At 58.8% G+C, this 19,806-nt stretch overlaps 2 protein-coding genes across 7 annotated transcripts in view; one reads left to right on the forward strand and one right to left on the reverse strand.

Moving 5' to 3' along the window:
* Nucleotides 1–19,806, reverse strand: part of POLR2L (RNA polymerase II, I and III subunit L) — a 627,758-nt gene that overhangs the window by 351,937 nt on the left and 256,015 nt on the right. The window lies entirely within an intron of this gene.
* MUC5AC (mucin 5AC, oligomeric mucus/gel-forming) overlaps nucleotides 1–19,806 on the forward strand; it is a 42,948-nt gene that overhangs the window by 16,206 nt on the left and 6,936 nt on the right. The window contains exons 23-44 of the mRNA XM_050757515.1: nucleotides 121–234; nucleotides 344–523; nucleotides 1,574–1,813; nucleotides 2,242–2,398; nucleotides 2,852–2,980; nucleotides 3,200–3,362; nucleotides 3,987–4,030; nucleotides 4,119–4,307; nucleotides 5,003–6,639; nucleotides 6,771–6,985; nucleotides 7,485–8,026; nucleotides 8,678–8,987; nucleotides 9,228–12,100; nucleotides 12,197–13,844; nucleotides 13,989–14,270; nucleotides 14,751–14,959; nucleotides 16,016–16,268; nucleotides 16,461–16,636; nucleotides 17,309–17,923; nucleotides 18,186–18,385; nucleotides 18,900–19,074; nucleotides 19,517–19,767. Coding sequence (XP_050613472.1) covers nucleotides 121–234; nucleotides 344–523; nucleotides 1,574–1,813; nucleotides 2,242–2,398; nucleotides 2,852–2,980; nucleotides 3,200–3,362; nucleotides 3,987–4,030; nucleotides 4,119–4,307; nucleotides 5,003–6,639; nucleotides 6,771–6,985; nucleotides 7,485–8,026; nucleotides 8,678–8,987; nucleotides 9,228–12,100; nucleotides 12,197–13,844; nucleotides 13,989–14,270; nucleotides 14,751–14,959; nucleotides 16,016–16,268; nucleotides 16,461–16,636; nucleotides 17,309–17,923; nucleotides 18,186–18,385; nucleotides 18,900–19,074; nucleotides 19,517–19,767 — 10,602 coding nt within the window. The remainder of the gene's footprint in view (nucleotides 1–120; nucleotides 235–343; nucleotides 524–1,573; nucleotides 1,814–2,241; nucleotides 2,399–2,851; nucleotides 2,981–3,199; nucleotides 3,363–3,986; nucleotides 4,031–4,118; nucleotides 4,308–5,002; nucleotides 6,640–6,770; nucleotides 6,986–7,484; nucleotides 8,027–8,677; nucleotides 8,988–9,227; nucleotides 12,101–12,196; nucleotides 13,845–13,988; nucleotides 14,271–14,750; nucleotides 14,960–16,015; nucleotides 16,269–16,460; nucleotides 16,637–17,308; nucleotides 17,924–18,185; nucleotides 18,386–18,899; nucleotides 19,075–19,516; nucleotides 19,768–19,806) is intronic.

Raw genomic sequence — 19,806 nt, forward strand, 5'->3', positions numbered from 1 at the left:
GCAGCTGCTCACTGCCTGTCTGCAGTTGCCCCAGGGTGCACACAGGTTGTGTCGGCCCCATCCTCCTTGCGGAAAGGAGGGCGGGGCCGGCCTGGTCCTTGATGGCCTCTGTTTCCCCAGAGCCACTGTGGCGGGAAAGGCAGCGTGCAGGACTCCTTCCGTGTTGTCACTGAGAACGTCCCCTGTGGCACCACGGGGACCACCTGCTCCAAGGCCATCAAGATCTTCCTGGGGGTGAGTGAGGCCGGGCGGTTGCATGCCCTCCAGGAGGCTCCCCTGGCAGCGCCTGGCCAGGTGGGCTGGGGTTCTCGCTGGGGGCCCTGAGCAACCCCTTGCCGTGCAGGGCTCCGAGCTGAAGCTGAGCCACGGGAAGGTGGAGGTGACTGGGACGAACGAGAGCCAGGAGGTGCCATACACCATCCGGCAGATGGGCATCTACCTGGTGGTGGACACCGACATCGGCCTGGTTCTGCTGTGGGACAAGAAGACCAGCATCTTCATCAACCTCAGCCCCGAGTTCAAGGTGAGACTCTACGCCCCTCATCCAGGCCAGGGCCAGCTGGAAACCCGGAGGTGGGAACCCGGAGGTGGGAACCCGGAGGTGGGGTGCATGGAACAGGTGGGCAGAGACGAGAGGCACAGAGACACAGAAACACAGAGATGGAAAGGGGGTGGGAAGTGGGGGGGACGGAGCCTTGGCAAGGGCAGCAGGTCAGGAGATTCCTTGGCTGGGTGTCCGTGTTCTGAGGCCAGAGCAAAGGCCCACACCCTGGCGAATTTGCCCGCAGCCTGGACACTGGAAGTCCAGCAGGGCATCCACTGGGCCGAGTTCTTTCAGAAGGCTCTGGGGGGCTCCTTTTGGCCCCTTGCATCTGCTGGGGACCCCAGCACTCCTCGACTGTGGCCACACCGCTCGGATCACCGCCCCTGTCTTCATGCGGCCTCCTCCCTGTGACTGGGTCTAAGTTTTGCTTTTATAAGGACACCAGGCATTGGATTCAGGACCCAGTCATTACCTCAACCTGCAAGATCCTATCTCCCAGTGAGGTGCCATGCACAGGCACCGGGATCAGGACTTAGGCAGGTCCTTCGAGGCCACATCAGCTCCTTTTTCTCCAGGAGGGGCTTGTGTCTGGCCCCGGCCCTCAGTGCTCAGCTGCACTGCCCGGGGCCTCCCCAGGTGTAGCTGGAGGTGGGAAAGGGGAAGCAGTGCCTGTGGTTGCTGTCAGCCGCCTGGGTGGGAGGTGGCAGCTGCAGGGCAGGGGTCCCTGGGTGGGAGGAGGTGGCTGAGAGGCAGGGGGGCCCTGGGTGGGAGGAGGCGGCCGAGGGGCAGGGGGGCCCTGGGTGGGAGGAGGCGGCCGAGGGGCAGGGGGTCCCTGGGTGGGAGGAGGCGGCCGAGGGGCAGGGGGGCCCTGGGTGGGAGGAGGCGGCCGAGGGGCAGGGGGGCCCTGGGTGGGAGGAGGCGGCCGAGGGGCAGGGGGGCCCTGGGTGGGAGGAGGCGGCCGAGGGGCAGGGGGGCCCTGGCCTTCTGGGTTTGCTGCACCCACCTCCACCTCTCCCGGCGCCTCTGCAGAGCAGGGTCTGCGGCCTGTGCGGGAACTTCGACGACATTGCCGCCAACGACTTTGCCACACGGAGCCAGTCTGTGGTGGGGGACGTGCTGGAGTTCGGGAACAGCTGGAAGCTCTCCCCATCCTGCCCGGATGCCCTGGCGGCCAAGGACCCCTGCACGGCCAACCCCTTCCGCAAGTCCTGGGCCCAGAAGCAGTGCAGCATCCTCCACGGCCCCACCTTTGCCGCCTGCCACGCACACGTATGCTGGCTGGGGGGCGTTTCTCAGGGCCCAAGGGGGTCATGGAGACCCAAGGAGGCCCCAGAAGGGCGAAGGGAATGGGGGCTGGGGGACAGCTGCCAACCAAGGGTGTGGGCTGCTGGGGCTGACGCTGGCGCTGGCGCTGGCGCTGGTGTGGACTCCCCTAGAGGGGCTGGGCGTCCAGCTCTGACACCTGTCAGCTGAGGTTTCGGGGCCCTGGGGGGGTGTTAACCCCGAGGGCTGCCAAGGAAGCCCCGGGCCCTGTGGATATCCAGATGGGCCCAGCTGGCCACTTGGGGATGGACATTCGCCCTCCCTGAGCTCCACTGGAACTCGGTCCCGGTCAATATGTCAGTGTGGGCCCGGTCCCCAAGAGCCTGCGGGGAGGGTCGGGGGGTCCCTGGAACCTGAAGCCCCGTCTCCCTCAGGTGGAGCCAGCCAGGTACTACGAGGCCTGTGTGAACGACGCATGTGCCTGCGACTCAGGGGGTGACTGCGAGTGTTTCTGCACGGCTGTGGCCGCCTACGCCCAGGCCTGCCATGAAGCGGGCCTGTGTGTGTCCTGGCGGACCCCGAGCATCTGCCGTGAGTGCGAGCGGGCACCCGGGGCAGAACAGGAAGTGCCAGCAGGGTGTGCCCCACCACCCTCACCACTGATGGGTGGGGAGACGGGGAAGGTTTCCAAAGAAACAGTAACACCTGGGCCCAGAGAGAAGGGTGTGGCTGACGGAGGGGTCGCTGGTGTGGTAGAACGTTCTGGGCAGAGGGGTCAGCAGAGTTGCCCAGCTCTAGCCCACATGGAGCCTTGCCAGGAACAGGCACTGCTGGAGCTGTTCTGGCTGGAGACCCCCACTCTGCTGGCAGCCTCCGTGGCACCCTGATAACTGGGGGGTGCCGATCTGGCCCCCTCTCCCCGTCTCCATCTTGCGATGGCTGAGAGGCGCAGGGGAGGGAAGCGGCTTTAGAGCAGCCCCAGGGTGCGGGGCCTCCCCGAGTGAGCGCCTGGGGCCCCACCGAGCCCTTCCTTCCTCCCTGCAGCTCTGTTCTGTGACTACTACAACCCGGAAGGCCAGTGCGAGTGGCACTACCAGCCCTGCGGGGCGCCCTGCCTGCGGACCTGCCGGAACCCGCGCGGAGACTGCCTGCAGGACGTCCGGGGCCTGGAAGGTGGGCTGGGGCTGGCTGGGAGGTGCTGGCCTGCGCTCCGCCGCCCGTGGCCTTCTCCTGGTCCCTTCTCCTGGTCCCTCGAGGAGCCTCTGTGGCCCCAGCTTCCAGCACATTCCGGTGCTGTCAGCGAGGCCCACTGCTTGGGGGCTGGGCGGAGCCCTCCAGGGCGAGGCGCCTGATGCTGGGTCTGGTTGTGACTCTGGCCTCTCTGGCCCACAGGCTGCTACCCCAAGTGCCCACCAGAGGCTCCCATCTTTGATGAGGACAAGATGCAGTGTGTGGCCACCTGCCCAACCCCACCTCCGCCACCACCGTGCCACGTCCACGGGAAGTCCTACCGGCCAGGCGCAGTGGTGCCCTCAGACAAGAACTGCCACTCCTGGTGAGTCCTTTGGCAGGAGGAATGGGGAGCCTGCAGCACGCAGGGGAATGTGGCCACGGCCTGGGCTCTGGGTGCGGCTGGGGGCAGCAGGGCTGGGGACTCTCCCGTTACTGGAGTTGAAGCTGTGGGTCCCATCCTGGCCCAGGCGACTGTGACATAAGCTTCTCAGGGGCCAGCACCCCCGTGTCCTGAGTCCCAGAGGCAGGGCTGGGTGTAGGGCTCCTTTGGGCAGAAAACCAGCACAGCCTCTGGGGAGCAGGCTCGAGGGGCTCAGGGGGCGGCAGCGGGAAGCTGGGCCAAGATGGAACCCCAGGGTCCCCACGGGAAGGACGCCTGTTAAAATCACCCCTGGGGAGTAATGGCTCCACTCTAGCACCCACCTCCCCTGGCCCCTGACTGGAGGGGCCCCACAAGGGAGGGACCTTGGGCTGACCCTGGAGGGACAACTGCTGGGGCCCGGGTGGGGCTGGCCTCCCTGTTCCCCAGTCCGGGGGTGCAGTGCGGTGCCCAGGGAACTCCACCCCTGTTGGAGCTGCTCCCTGCCCGCCCTTGGTAGCATGGGATGCCCGTGGAAGGCACGCAGCCGCCCCCATGCACCAGCCTGCCCTTTTTCCTTGTCTCCAGCCTCTGCACTGAGCGCGGCGTGGAGTGTACCTACGAAGCTGAGGGTGAGCGGCCGGCAGCCCCTGGGGCTGGGATCCGGGGGTCTCTGCCTGCGCCCAGCCTCTGACGGGCCCGGCCCCTCTGTTCCCACAGCCTGTGTCTGCACCTACGACGGACAGCGCTTCCACACAGGGGATGTCATCTACCACACGACGGACGGCACGGGTGGCTGCATCTCTGCCCGCTGTGGGCCCAACGGCACCATTGAGAGGAGGGTCTACCCCTGCAGCCCCACCACCCCCGTCCCCCCAACCACCTTCTCCTTCTCCACGCCCCCACTCGGTAAGGCAAATGCGGCCGAGGAGCCCCAGGGTGAGCCCCTCCCACTGCCCGGCACAGCTGCCCTTGCTGGATGCTGAGGTCACAGCAGCTCTGGGCATGGGCGGCAGCCCCTGAGGATCAGGAAGGGACCGAGGAGCAGGGTATTGGGCTTAGGGATGACCTGCTGTTTTCCCGCCAGCCATCTGCAGTGGGGAGGGCCCAGCCTCCAAGTCACCCCGGCAGGCCTGGCGTCCAAGTCCTGCCCTCAGCAGCCCCCGGGCCTGGCCTCATGGGAGTGTCGGGGGTCTGGAAGCCCAGCCTGGCCCTGGGGATGCACGGCTATCACTTGCCTCACACTGCTCAGGGTTCAGGTACCCCCGTGTCCTTGCTCTCTCTTGGGGGATGTCTCAGGGCCCCAAGGCATCAACTGAGCTTCTCTGAGAGTAGAAAGCTCTGGAACTCTGGTGTTCTGGGGCACAGATGTGTGGACGCCGCTCAGGGCATGGCCTGGGAGCCACTTCCCTAAAACTCAGTCAGTTGGCCTGGCTCTTCAGCAGCTGTGCCACTCATGTGGGTTCTGAGCAGGGACCGTGGGTGGGGACAGGCAGACAGGCCTGCTGGTGCAGCCTCGGATCGCTGACAGGGCCGCAGGGAGGGGTGGGGGCAGCCCCCAGTGCCAGCCCCTCGTGCTTAGCTGCCTTATCTTCTGCCCACAGTCGTGAGCTCCACGCACGCCTCCAGCCCTGTCCCGAGCAGCGCGCACACAGGCCCTCCAAGCAGCGCCTGGCCCACCACAGCAGGCACTTCTCCCAGGACGAGGCCGCCCACAGCCTCTGCCTCGCTGCCGCCGGTCTGTGGGGAAGAGTGCCTGTGGTCACCTTGGATGGACGTTAGCCGCCCTGGACAGGGCATGGACAGCGGTGACTTTGACACGCTGAAGAACCTCCGCGCCCATGGGTACCTGGTGTGCGAATCACCCAGGTCGGTGGAGTGCCGAGCCGAGGACGCCCCCCGAGTGCCGCTCCGAGCCCTGGGGCAGCGTGTGCAGTGCAGCCCGGACATGGGGCTGACCTGTCGTAACAGGGAGCAGGCATCGGGGCTCTGCTACAACTACCAGATCAGGGTCCTGTGTTGCACGCCCCTAGCCTGCTCCACCTCTAGCAGTTCAACCCAGACCACTCCTCCAACAACCTCCAAGACCACTGAAACCCGGGCCTCAGCCTCCTCAGTCCCCAGCAGCACACCTGGCCCCGTGTCTCTCTCTACATCCAGGACAACACCTGCCCCAGGTACCGCTACATCTGTCAAAAGAACTTTCTCAACTCCCAGCCCTCCGCCAGTGCCAGCAACATCAACATCGTCCGTGTCGACCACGGCCCCGGGGACCTCTGTGGTCTCCAGCAAGCCCAGCCACACCGAGTCCATCACACCCTCCTGTGTACACGAGCTTTGCACCTGGACCGAGTGGATCGACGGCAGCTACCCTGATCCCGGAATAAATGGCGGAGATTTTGACACTTTTCAAAATTTGAGAGACGAAGGGTACAAATTCTGTGAAAATCCTCGAAGCGTGGAGTGCCGGGCAGTGGGCTTCCCCAACACGCCGCTGGCAGACCTGGGGCAGGACGTCATCTGTAGCCGCACGGAGGGGCTGATTTGCCTGAACAAGAATCAGCTCCCACCCATCTGCTACAACTACGAGATCCGCATCCAGTGTTGCAAGACGGTGAACAAGTGCAGAGACGGCACCGGAACGCTGAAGACCATCACAACGACACGGCCGACTCCACACCCAGCTGGAGCTCAGACCCAGACCACCTTCACCACACACGTGCCCTCGGCCTCCACGGAGCAACCCACAGCCACCTCCAGGGGCGGGTCCACAGCAACCAGCGTCACACAGGACACCCACAACAGATCGGTCACCAGAGATTGTCACCCCCAGTGCACCTGGACCAAGTGGTTTGACGTGGACTTCCCGTCCCCTGGACCCCACGGCGGAGATGAGGAAACCTACAACAACATCATCAGAAGTGGGGAAAAAATCTGCCGCCAACCTGAGGAGATCACCAGGCTCCAGTGCCGAGCCACGAGCCACCCGGAGGTGAGCATCGAACACCTGGGCCAGGTGGTGCAGTGCAGCCGCGAAGAGGGCCTGGTGTGCCGGAACCAGGACCAGCAGGGACCCTTCAAGATGTGCCTCAACTACGAGGTGCGCGTGCTCTGCTGTGAGACCCCCAAAGGCTGCCCTGTGATGTCCACACCTGTCACAGCTCCTAGCACCCCAAGTGGGAGAGCCACCAGTCCAACTCAGAGCACCTCCTCTTGGCAGAAACCCAGGACAACCACTTTGGTGACAATTAGCACAACCTCCACTCCACAGACCAGTACAATCTCTACCCCTACAACCAGCATGACCTCTGCTTCTACACCCAGAACAACCTCTGCTCTGACAACCAGCACAACCTCAGCTCCTACAACTAGCACATCCTCGGCTCCTACAACCAGCACAACTTCTGCCCCTACAACCAACACAACCTCTGCTCCTACACCCAGAACAACCTCTGCTCCGACAAAAAGCACAACCTGCACTCGAAAGACCAGCACAACCTCTGCCCCTACAACCAGCAAGACCTCTGCCTCTACAACCAGCACGACCTCTGCTCCTATACCCAGAGCAATCTCTGCTCCTACAAAAAGTACAACCTACACTCGGAAGACCAGCACAACCTCTACCCCTAAAACCAGCACGACCTCTGCTCCTACACCCAGAACATCTGCTCCTACAAAAAGCACAACCTGCACTCGAAAGACCAGCACAACCTCTACCCCTAAAACCAGCACGACCTCTGCTCCTACAACCAGCATGACCTCTGCTCATACACCCAGAACATCTGCTCCTACAAAAAGCACCAAGTGCATTAGAAAGACCAGAACAACCTCTGCCCCTATAACCAGCACGACTTCTGCTCCTACAACCAGCACGACCTCTGCTCCTCCACCCACAACAACCTCTGCTCCTACAAAAAGCACAACTTTCACTCGACAGACTACAACAACCTCTGCTCCTACAACTAGCACAACCTCTGCCCCTACAACCAGCACAATCTCAACTCCTATAACCAGCACAACTTCTGCCTCTACAACCAGCACAACCATTGGTCCTGGAAATACTCCCACCCCTGTTCTTACCACCAGCACAATCTCTGCTCCTACAACCAGCACCAGCTCTGTTCCTACAGGCAGCACAACCTCTGGTCCTGCAACTATTCCCAGCCCTGTTCCCACCACCAGCACAACTACTGCTCCTACAACCAGAACAACCTCTGCCCTTACAAGCAGCACAACTTCTGGTCCTGAAACTGCTCCCAGCCCTGTTCCTACTACCAGCACAACCTCTGCTTCTACAACCAGCACAACCTCTGGTCCTGGAACTACTCCCAGCCCAGTTCCAACCACCAGCACAACCTCTGCTCCTACAACCAGTACCAGCTCTGCTCCTACAACCAGCACCAGTTCTGCTCCTACAACCAGCACAACCTCTAGTCCTGGAACTACTCTCAGCCCTGTTCCCACAATCAGCACAACCTCTGCTCCTACAACCAGAACAACCTCTGCCCCTACAAGCAGCACAACCTCTGCCGCTACAACCAGCATAGCCTCTGGTCCTGAGACTACTGCCAGCCCTGTTCCTACCACCAGCACAACCTCTGCTCCTACAACCAGCACAACCTCTAGTCCTGGAACTACTCTCAGCCCTGTTCTCACCACCAGCATAACCTCTGGTCCTACAACCAGAAAAACCTCTGCTTCTACAACCAGCACAACCTCTGGTGCTGGAACTCCTTCCAGCCCTGTTCCTACCACCAGCACAACCTCTGCTCCTACGACCAGCACCAGCTCTGCTCCTAGAAGCAGCACAACCTCTGGTCCTGCAACTATTCCCAGCCCTGTTCCTACCATCAGCACAACTACTGCTCCTACAACCAGAACAACCTCTGCCCTTACAAGCAGCACAACCTCTGCCGCTATAACCAGCACAACCTCTGGTCCTGAAACTGCTCCCAGCCCTATTCCTACAACCAGCACAACCTCGGCTTCTACAACCAGCACAACCTCTGGTCCTGAAACTACTCACAGCCCTATTCCTACCACCAGCACAACCTCTACTTCTACAACCAGCACAACCTCTAGTCCTGGAACTACTCCCAGCCCTGTTCCCACCACCAGCACCACCAGCTCTGCTCCTACAACCAGCACCAGTTCTGCTCCTACAACCAGCACAACCTCTAGTCCTGGAACTACTCCAAGCCCTGTTCCCACCACCAGCACAAACTCTGCTCCTACAACCAGAAAAACCTCTGCTTCTACAATTAGCACAACCTCTGCTGCTACAACCAGCACAACCTCTGGTCCTGAGACTACTCCCAGCCCTGTTCCTACCACCAGCACAACCTCTGCTCCTACAACCAGCACAACCTCTGCTTCTACAACCAGCACAACCTCTAGTCCTGGAACTACTCCCAGCCCAGTTCCTACCACCAGCACAACCTCTACTCCTACAACCAGCACCAGCTCTGCTCCTACAACCAGCACCAGTTCTGCTCCTACAACCAGCACAACCTCTAGTCCTGGAAGTTCTCCCAGCCCTGTTCCCTTCACCAGCACAACTTCTGCTCCTACAACCAGCACAACCTCTGCCCATACAAGCAGCACCACCTCTGCCACTATAACCAGCACAACCTCTGGTCCTGAGACTACTCCCAGCCCTGTTCCTACCACCAGCACAACCTCTGCTTCTACTACCAGCACAACCTCTGGTCCTGAGACTACTCCCAGCCCTCTTCCTACCACCAGCACAACCTCTGCTCCTCCAACCAGCACCAGTTCTGCTCCTACAACCAGCACAACCTCTATTCCTGGAACTACTCCCAGCCCTGTTCCCACCATCAGCACAACCTCTGCTCCTACAACCAGAACAACCTCTGCCCCTACAAGCAGCACAACCTCTGCCACTACAATCAGCACAACCTCTGGTCCTGAGACTACTCCCAGCCCTGTTCCTACCACCAGCACAACCTCTGCTCCTACAACCAGCACAACCTCTAGTCCTGGAAGTACTCCCAGCCCTGTTCCCACCATCAGCACAACCTCTGCTCCTACAACCAGAAAAACCTCTGCTTCTACAACCAGCACAACCTCTGGTGCTGGAACTCCTCCCAGCCCTGTTCCTACCACCAGCACAACCTCTGCTCCTACAACCAGCACCAGCTCTGCTCCTACAACCAGCACAACCTCTATTCCTGGAACTCCTCCCAGCCCTGTTCCTACCACTAGCACAACCTCTGCTCCTACAACCAGCACCACCTCTGCTCCTACAACCAGCACAACCTCTATTCCTGGAACTACTCCCAGCCCTGTTCCTACCACTAGCACAATCTCTGCTCCTACAACCAGCACCAGCTCTGCTCCTACAACCAGCACAACCTCCAGTCCTGGAACTACTCCCAGCCCTGTTCCCACCACCAGCACAACTTCTGTTCCTACAACCAGCACAACCTCTGCCCCTACAAGCAGCACAACCTCTGCCACTATAACCAGCACAACCTCTGGTCCTGAAAATACTCCCAGCCCTATTCCTACAACAAGCACAACCTCCGCTTCTACAACCAGTACAACCTCTGGTCCTGAAACTACTCACAGCCCTATTCCTACCACCAGCACAACCTCTGCTACTACAACCAGCACAACCTCTAGTCCTGGAACTACTCCCAGCCCTGTTCCCACCACCACCACCACCAGCTCTGTTCCTACAATCAGCACCACCAGCTCTGCTCCTACAACCAGCACCAGTTCTGCTCCTACAACCAGCACAACCTCTAGTCCTGGAACTACTCCCAGCCCTGTTCCCACCACCAGCATAACCTCTGTGCCTACAACCAGAACAACCTCTACCCCTACAAGCAGCACAACCTCTGCCGCTTTAACCAGCACAACCTCTGGTCCTGAAACTACTCCCAGCCCTGTTCCTACCACCAGCACAACCTCTGCTTCTACAACCAGTACAACCTCTGCCCCTACAAGCAGCATAATCTCTGCTCCTACAACCAGGACAACCTCTAGTCCTGGAACTACTCCCAGCCCAGTTCCTACCACCAGCACAACCTCTGCTCCTACAACCAGCACCAGCTCTGCTCCTACAACCAGCACCAGTTCTGCTCCTACAACCAGCACAACCTCTAGTCCTGGAACTACTGCCAGCCCTGTTCCCACCATCAGTACAACCTCTGCTCCTACAACCAGAACAACCTCTGCCCCTACAAGCAGCACAACCTCTGCCACTACAACCAGCACAACCTCTGGTCCTGAGACTACTCCCAGCCCTGTTCCTACCACCAGCACAACCTCTGCTCCTACAACCAGCACAACCTCTAGTCCTGGAACTACTCCCAGGCCTGTTCCCACCACCAGCACAACCTCTGCTCCTACAACTAGCAAAACCTCTGCTTCTACAACCAGCACAACCTCTGGTCCTGGAACTACTCCCAGCCCTGTTCTTACCACCAGCACAACCTTTGCTCCTACAACCAGCACCACCAGCTCTGCTCCTACAACCACCACCAGTTCTGCTCCTACAACCAGCACAACCTCTAGTCCTGGAACTACTCCCAGCCCTGTTCCCACCACCAGCATAACCTCTGTCCCTACAACCAGAACAACCTCTACCCCTACAAGCAGCACAACCTCTGCCGCTATAACCAGCACAACCTCTGGTCCTGAAACTACTCCCAGCCCTGTTCCTACCACCAGCACAACCTCTGCTTCTACAACCAGCACAACCTCTGGTCCTGGAACTACTCCCAGCCCTGTTCCTACCACCAGCACCATCAGCTCTGCTCCTACAACCAGCACCACCAGCTCTGCTCCTACAACCAGCACCAGTTCTGCTCCTACAACCAGCACAACCTCTAGTCCTGGCACTATTCCCAGCCCTGTTCCCACCACCAGCGCAACCTCTGCTCCTACAACCAGAACAACCTCTGCTTCTACAACTAGCACAACCTCTGGTGCTGGAACTACTCCCAGCCCTGTTCCTACCACCAGTGCAACCTCTGCCCCTACAAGCAGCACAACCCCCGGTCCTGGAACTACTCCCAGCCCTGTTCCCACCACCAGCACAACTTCTGCTCCTACAACCAGAACAACTTCTGCCCCTACAAGCAGCACAACCTCTGTCGCTATAACCAGCACAACCTCGGGTCCTGAAACTACTCCCAGCCCTGTTCCTACCTCCAGCACAACCTCTGCTCCTACAACCAGCACCACCAGCTCTGCTCCTACAACCAGCACTAGTTCTGCTCCTACAACCAGCACAACCTCTAGTCCTGGAACTACTCCCAGCCTTGTTCCCACCACCAGCACAACTTCTGCTCCTACAACCAGAACAACCTCTGCCCCTACAAGTAGCACAACATCTGCCGCTACAACCAGCACAACCTCTGGTCCTGAAACTACTCCCAGCCCTGTTCTTACCACCAGCACAACCTCTGCTTCTACAACTAGCACAACCTCGGGTCCCGGAAATACTTCCAGCCCAGTTCCTACCACCAGAACAACCTCTGCTCCTAGAACCAGCATCAGCTCTCCTCCTACAACTAGCACCAGTTCTGCTCCTACAACCAGCAGAACCTCTATTCCTAGAAGTACTCCCAGCCCTGTTCCCACCACCAGCACAACCTCTGCTCCTACAAGCAGAGCAACCTCTGCCCCTACAAGCAGCACAACATCTACTGCTACAACCAGCACAACCTCTGGTCCTGAAACGACTCCCAGCCCTGTTCCTACCTTCAGCAAAACCTCTGCTTCTACAACCAGCACAACCTCTGGTCCTGGAACTACTCCCAGCCCAGTTCCTACCACCAGCACAACCTCTGCTCCTACAACCAGCACCAGCTCTGCTCCTACGACCAGCACAACCTCCAGTCCTGGAACTATTCCCAGCCCTGTTCCCACCACCAGCACAATCTCTGCTCCTACAACCAGCACCAGCTCTGCTCCTATGACCAGCACAACCTCCAGTCCTGGAACTATTCCCAGCCCTGTTCCCACCACCAGCATGACCTCTGCTCCTACTACCAGCACAACCCCTGCTTCTACAACCAGCACAACCTCTGGTCCTGGAACTACCCCAAGCCCTGTTCCTACCACCAACAAAACCTCTGCTCCTCCAACCAGCACAACCTCTGCTACTACAACCAGCACAATCTCTGCCCCTAGAGTCAGAACAATCTCACCTCGTACAACCAGTACAACTTCTGGTCCTGGAAATACCCAAAGCCCTGTTCCCACCACCAGCACAATCTCTGCCCCTACAACCAGAACAACCTCTGCCCCTACAAGCAGCACAACCTCAGCTGCTGCAACCAGCACAACCTCTGCTCCTGAAACTACTCCCAGCTCTGTTCCCACCACCAGCACAACCTCTGCTCCTACAACCAGCAAAACCTCTGCTTCTACAACCAGCAGAACCTTTGGTCCTGGAACTACTCCCAGCCCTGTGCCTACCACCAGCACAACCTCTGCTTCTACTACCAGCACATCCTCTGGTCCTGAAACTACTCCCAGCCCTCTTCCTACCACCAGCACAACTTCTGCTTCTACCAGCAGCACAACCTCTGGTCCTGGAATGACTCCCAGCCCTGTTCCCACCACCAGCACAAACTCTGCTCCTACAACCAGCACAACCTCTGCCACTACAACCAGCACAACCTCTGGTCCTGGAACGACTCCCAGCCCTGTTCCCACCACCAGCATGACCTCTGCTCCTACAACCAGCACAACCTCTGCTATTACAACTAGCCCAACCTCTTCCCCTACAAGCAGCACAACCTCCACTCCACAGACCAGCATAATCTCTGTTCCTACAACCAGCACAACTTCTGGTCCTGGAAGTACCCAAAGCTCTGTTTTCACCATTAGCACAACCTCTGCCCCTACAACCAGCACAACCTCTGCCCCTACAAGCAGCAAAACCTCTGCTGCTACAACCAGCACAACCTCTGGTCCTGAAACTACTCCCAGCCCTGTTCCTACTACCAGTACAACCTCTGCTTCTACAACCAGCACAACCTCTGGTCCTGGAACTACTCCCAGCCCAGTTCCTACCACCAGCACAACCTCTGCTCCTCCAACCAGCACAACCTCCAGTCCTGGAACTATTCCCAACCCTGTTCCCACCACCAGCACAACCTCTGCTCCTACCACCAGCACAACCTCTGCTCCTCCAACCAGCACAACCTCTGCTCCTCCAACCAGCACAATCTCTGCTACTACAACCAGCACAATCTCTGCCCCTAGAGTCAGAACAATCTCACCTCATACAACCAGTACAACTTCTGGTCCTGAAACTACTCCCAACCCTGTTCCTACCACCAGCACAACCTCTGCTCCTACAACCAGCAAAACCTCTGCTTCTACAACCAGCAGAACCTTTGGTCCTGGAACTACTCCCAGCCCTGTGCCTACCACCAGCACAACCTCTGCTTCTACTACCAGCACATCCTCTGGTCCTGAAACTACTCCCAGCCCTCTTCCTACCACCAGCACAACTTCTGCTTCTACCAGCAGCACAACCTCTGGTCCTGGAATGACTCCCAGCCCTGTTCCCACCACCAGCACAAACTCTGCTCCTACAACCAGCACAACCTCTGCTACTACAACCAGCACAACCTCTAGTCCTGGAACGACTCCCAGCCCTGTTCCCACCACCAGCACAATCTCTGCCCCTACAACCAGAACAACCTCTGCCCCTACAAGCAGCACAACCTCAGCTGCTGCAACCAGCACAACCTCTGCTCCTGAAACTACTCCCAGCCCTGTTCCTACTACCAGTACAACCTCTGCTTCTACAACCAGCACAACCTCTGGTCCTGGAACTACTCCCAGCCCAGTTCTTACCACCAGCACAACCTCTGCTCCTCCAACCAGCACAACCTCTGCTCCTCCAACCAGCACAACCTCTGCTACTGCAACCAGCACAATCTCTGCCCCTAGAGTCAGAACAATCTCACCTCGTACAACCAGTACAACTTCTGGTCCTGGAACTACCCAAAGCCCTGTTCCCACCACCAGCACAATCTCTGCCCCTACAACCAGAACAACCTCTGCCCCTACAAGCAGCACAACCTCAGCTGCTGCAACCAGCACAACCTCTGCTCCTGAAACTACTCCCAGCCCTGTTCCCGCCACCAGCACAACCTCTGCTCCTACAACCAGCAAAACCTCTGCTTCTATTACCAGCAGAACCTTTGGTCCTGGAACTACTCCCAGCCCTGTGCCTACCAGCAGCACAACCTCTGCTTCTACTACCAGCACATCCTCTGGTCCTGAAACTACTCCCAGCCCTCTTCCTACCACCAGCACAACTTCTGCTTCTACCAGCAGCACAACTTCTGCTTCTACCAGCAGCACAACCTCTGGTCCTGGAACGACTCCCAGCCCTGTTCCCACCACCAGCACAAACTCTGCTCCTACAACCAGCACAACCTCTGCCACTACAACCAGCACAACCTCTGGTCCTGGAACGACTCCCAGCCCTGTTCCCACCACCAGCACGACCTCTGTTCCTACAACCAGCACAACCTCTGCTATTACAACTAGCCCAACCTCTGCCCCTACAAGCAGCACAACCTCCACTCCACAGACCAGCATAACCTCTGTTCCTACAACCAGCACAACTTCTGGTCCTGGAAGTACCCAAAGCTCTGTTTTTACCATTAGCACAACTTCTGCCCCTACAACCAGCACAACCTCTGCCCCTACAAGCAGCAAAACCTCTGCTGCTACAACCAGCACAACCTCTGGTCCTGAAACTACTCCCAGCCCTGTTCCTACTACCAGTACAACCTCTGCTTCTACAACCAGCACAACCTCTGGTCCTGGAACTACTCCCAGCCCAGTTCTTACCACCAGCACAACCTCTGCTCCTCCAACCAGCACAACCTCTGCTCCTCCAACCAGCACAACCTCTGCTACTGCAACCAGCACAATCTCTGCCCCTAGAGTCAGAACAATCTCACCTCGTACAACCAGTACAACTTCTGGTCCTGGAACTACCCAAAGCCCTGTTCCCACCACCAGCACAATCTCTGCCCCTACAACCAGAACAACCTCTGCCCCTACAAGCAGCACAACCTCAGCTGCTGCAACCAGCACAACCTCTGCTCCTGAAACTACTCCCAGCCCTGTTCCTACTACCAGTACAACCTCTGCTTCTACAACTAGCACAACCTCTGGTCCTGGAACTACTCCCAGCCCAGTTCTTACCACCAGCACAACCTCTGCTCCTCCAACCAGCACAACCTCTGCTCCTCCAACCAGCACAACCTCTGCTACTGCAACCAGCACAATCTCTGCCCCTAGAGTCAGAACAATCTCACCTCGTACAACCAGTACAACTTCTGGTCCTGGAACTACCCAAAGCCCTGTTCCCACCACCAGCACAATCTCTGCCCCTACAACCAGAACAACCTCTGCCCCTACAAGCAGCACAACCTCAGCTGCTGCAACCAGCACAACCTCTGCTCCTGAAACTACTCCCAGCCCTGTTCCCGCCACCAGCACAACCTCTGCTCCTACAACCAGCAAAACCTCTGCTTCTATTACCAGCAGAACCTTTGGTCCTGGAACTACTCCCAGCCCTGTGCCTACCAGCAGCACAACCTCTGCTTCTACTACCAGCACATCCTCTGGTCCTGAAACTACTCCCAGCCCTCTTCCTACCACCAGCACAACTTCTGCTTCTACCAGCAGCACAACCTCTGGTCCTGGAACGACTCCAAGCCCTGTTCCCACCACCAGCACAAACTCTGCTCCTACAACCAGCACAACCTCTGCCACTACAACCAGCACAACCTCTGGTCCTGGAACGACTCCCAGCCCTGTTCCCACCACCAGCACGACCTCTGCTCCTATAACCAGCACAACCTCTGCTATTACAACTAGCCCAACCTCTGCCCTTACAAGCAGCACAACCTCCACTCCACATACCAGCATAACCTCTGTTCCTACAACCAGCACAACTTCTGGTCCTGGAAGTACCCAAAGCTCTGTTTTCACCATTAGCACAACCTCTGCCCCTACAACCAGCACAACCTCTGCCCCTACAAGCAGCAAAACCTCTGCTGCTACAACCAGCACAACCTCTGGTCCTGAAACTACTCCCAGCCCTGTTCCTACTACCAGTACAACCTCTGCTTCTACAACCAGCACAACCTCTGGTCCTGGAACTACTCCCAGCCCTGTTCCTACCACCAGCACTATCTCTGCTCCTACAACCAGCACAACCTCAGCTCCTACAATGAGCACATCCTCAGCTCCTACAACCAGCACAACTTCTTCCCCTACAACCAGCACAACCTCCACTCCACAGACCAGCACATCCTCTGCCACTGCAAGCAGCACAACCTCTGCCCCTACCATCAGCACAACCTCTGCTCCTACAACCAGCAGAACCTTTACCCCTACAACCAGCACAACCTCTGTTCCTACAACCACCACTACCTCGGCTCCTACAACCACCACATCCTCAGCTCCTATAACCAGCACTACTTCTGCCCCTACAAGCAGCACAACCTCGGCTCCTACAAGCAGCACAACCTCCGCTCCTACAACCAGCACAACCTCTGCCCCTACAAGCAGCACTACTTCTGCCCCTACAAGCAGCACAACCTCGGCTCCTACAACCAGCACAACCTCCGCTCCTACAAGCAGCACAACCTCTGCCCCTACAAGCAGCACTACTTCTGCCCCTACAAGCAGCACAACCTCGGCTCCTACAACCAGCACAACCTCTGCTCCTACAACCAGCACAACCTCTGCTCCTACAACCAGCACAACCTCTGCCCCTACAAGCAGCACAACCTCCACTGCACAGAGCAGCACAACCTCCACTCCTATAATCAGCACAACCTCTGCTCTTACAACCAGCACAACCTCTGCTCCTACAACCAGCACACCCTCCAGTCCTGGAACTATTCCCAGCCCTGTTCCCACCACCAGCACAACCTCTGTTTCAAAGACCAGCACAAGCCATGTTTCTGTATCCAAGACAACCCACCCTCAACCAGTTACCAGTGACTGTCATCCCCAGTGCACCTGGACCAAGTGGTTCGACGTGGACTTCCCGTCCCCTGGACCCCACGGCGGAGATGAGGAAACCTACAACAACATCATCAGGAGTGGGGAAAAAATCTGCCGCCAACCTGAGGAGATCACCAGGCTCCAGTGCCGAGCCGCGAGCCACCCGGAGGTGAGCATCGAACACCTGGGCCAGGTGGTGCAGTGCAGCCGCGAAGAGGGCCTGGTGTGCCGGAACCAGGACCAGCAGGGACCCTTCAAGATGTGCCTCAACTACGAGGTGCGCGTGCTCTGCTGCGAGATCCCCAAAGGCTGCCCAGTGACTGCTGTGACCCCATATGGGACTTCTACCAATACCCTGTATCCTTCCCTGTCTACCTCCGTGGCATCCACCTCTGTGGCATCCAGCTCCGTGGCATCCAGCTCTGTGGCCTCCAGCTCTGTGGCTTACTCCACCCCAACCTGCTTCTGCAACGTAACTGGCCGGCTCTACCCCATGGGTTCGTGAGTGTTTCTGGTGCAATTGTTTCTGAGCTCACCCTGGTCAGTTTTTCATCCAGGAATGCCAAGCTGTGATGGAGATGAGAGGAGTCTCTGCTCTTTGTGGCACAGGCTCATTGTCACAGAGTGGCTGCTGGCATTCTCTGAAGTTTGTTCCCATTACACAGGTGGTAGATAGTGCCCCTCTGGCCCACAGAGGGGTTTGTGCCTCTTCTTTGATCAGGGCTCCACTAAAGGCTATCGTGTCCCTTCCTCCTGTAGGATCCACCATATACCGCCACAGAGACCTTGCCGGCCACTGCTATTATGCCCTGTGCAGCCAGGACTGCCAAGTGGTCAGAGGAGTTGGCAGTGACTGTCCATCCACCACGCTGCCTCCTGCCCCAGCCACGTCCCCTTGGACATCCACCTCTGAGCCCGTCACTGAGCTGGGATGCCCAAATGCAGTTCCCCCCAGAAAGGTAACCCCCTGCTTCTCACCCTTCTGAAGGCTCAGGGGCCACTGCAGGGAACTTGAATGTCTTTGCAATTAGGCTTCAGCTGCAAGGTCTTGAGAAGGTCACTGGCCCTAGTGGAGGCAGCCTGGCCATCAGGAGAGGGCTGTGCTATAGCCCAGGGTCTCTGATCCCCCTGGACTTCCCAGACACGTGATTTCTAGGCACTGGGTGTGTGGGGCCCAAGGCTGAGGCTGTGCTGAGGCCAGCCAGGGCCAGAGCAGCGGGATGAGGCTGTGGTCGCGGCTGCACAGCCAGGAAGTGTGGCAGAGCCAGGGAGGAGCAACTCTCACACCAGAGACCCCTGCCCCGGGCCAGCTCGGTGTCTGGGGTGGGTGCTGAGGAAGGGGCGGGAAGGAGACTGGGGCACAGCCACCCTCCCCTGTCCCCACATGGGACTCTCGGGACTGTGACCTCAAGAACCAAGGGGTGCCCTGGAGAGCGGGAGAGGCCGGACCTGCAGCTCTCTGTGCTTCTGCAGAAAGGTGAGACCTGGGCCACGCCCAACTGCTCCGAGGCCACCTGTGAGGGCAACAACATCATCTCCCTGCGCCCGCGAACGTGCCCGAGGGTGGAGAAACCCACCTGTGCCAATGGCTACCCGGCCCTGAAGGTGGCCGACCAGGACGGCTGCTGCTATCACTACCAGTGCCAGTGTGAGTGGAGCACCGGGCGGGAGCCGGGACAGCCGGGGCAGCCACTCCCCACCCAGGTGGAAAGGGGTGGGGCAGAGGAGGGGGCTTGGCTGAAGCAGAAAGGAATCAGGTGGGACAGCAGGAAGGATTTCCCATCATCGAGGTGGGGATGCACGGGGCCGAGCCTCCCCGCTTAGGGGTGCGGAGTGAATCCCTGTGAGCCTCGGAGCAGCCTGGCTGGAGAAGGTGGAGGGGTCTGTCCCTGCCTTGCTCCAGCCTTGTCAAGCGTCCGCCGGATGGAGCTCTGTGCAGTCGCTGGTCACGTGTGTTCTGATGATGTGGAGGGTCTCGTGCGCCCTGTGAGGGGAGACGGTGGGGGGTCAGGGACAGATGTGACCTGTTGTGAGAAAACCCCGGGGCCATGGTGCCACCATCCCATAAGGCTGCCCCTGGGGCCTGGCAGGTGTGTGCAGCGGCTGGGGCGATCCCCACTACATCACCTTTGACGGCACCTACTACACCTTCCTGGACAACTGCACGTACGTGCTGGTGCAGCAGATCGTGCCCGTGTACGGCCACTTCCGCGTGCTGGTGGACAACGACTTCTGTGGCGCGGAGGATGGGCTTTCCTGCCCGAAGTCCATCATCCTGGAGTACCAGCAGGACCGCGTGGTGCTGACCCGCAAGTCAGTCCACGGGGCGATGACCAATGAGGTGGGGGTGCGCCCGGTGTGCTGGGTAGAGGGTGGGGGA

This window comes from Macaca thibetana, chromosome 14 (genome assembly GCF_024542745.1).
Source record: "Macaca thibetana thibetana isolate TM-01 chromosome 14, ASM2454274v1, whole genome shotgun sequence".
Lineage (NCBI taxonomy): Eukaryota > Metazoa > Chordata > Mammalia > Primates > Cercopithecidae > Macaca > Macaca thibetana.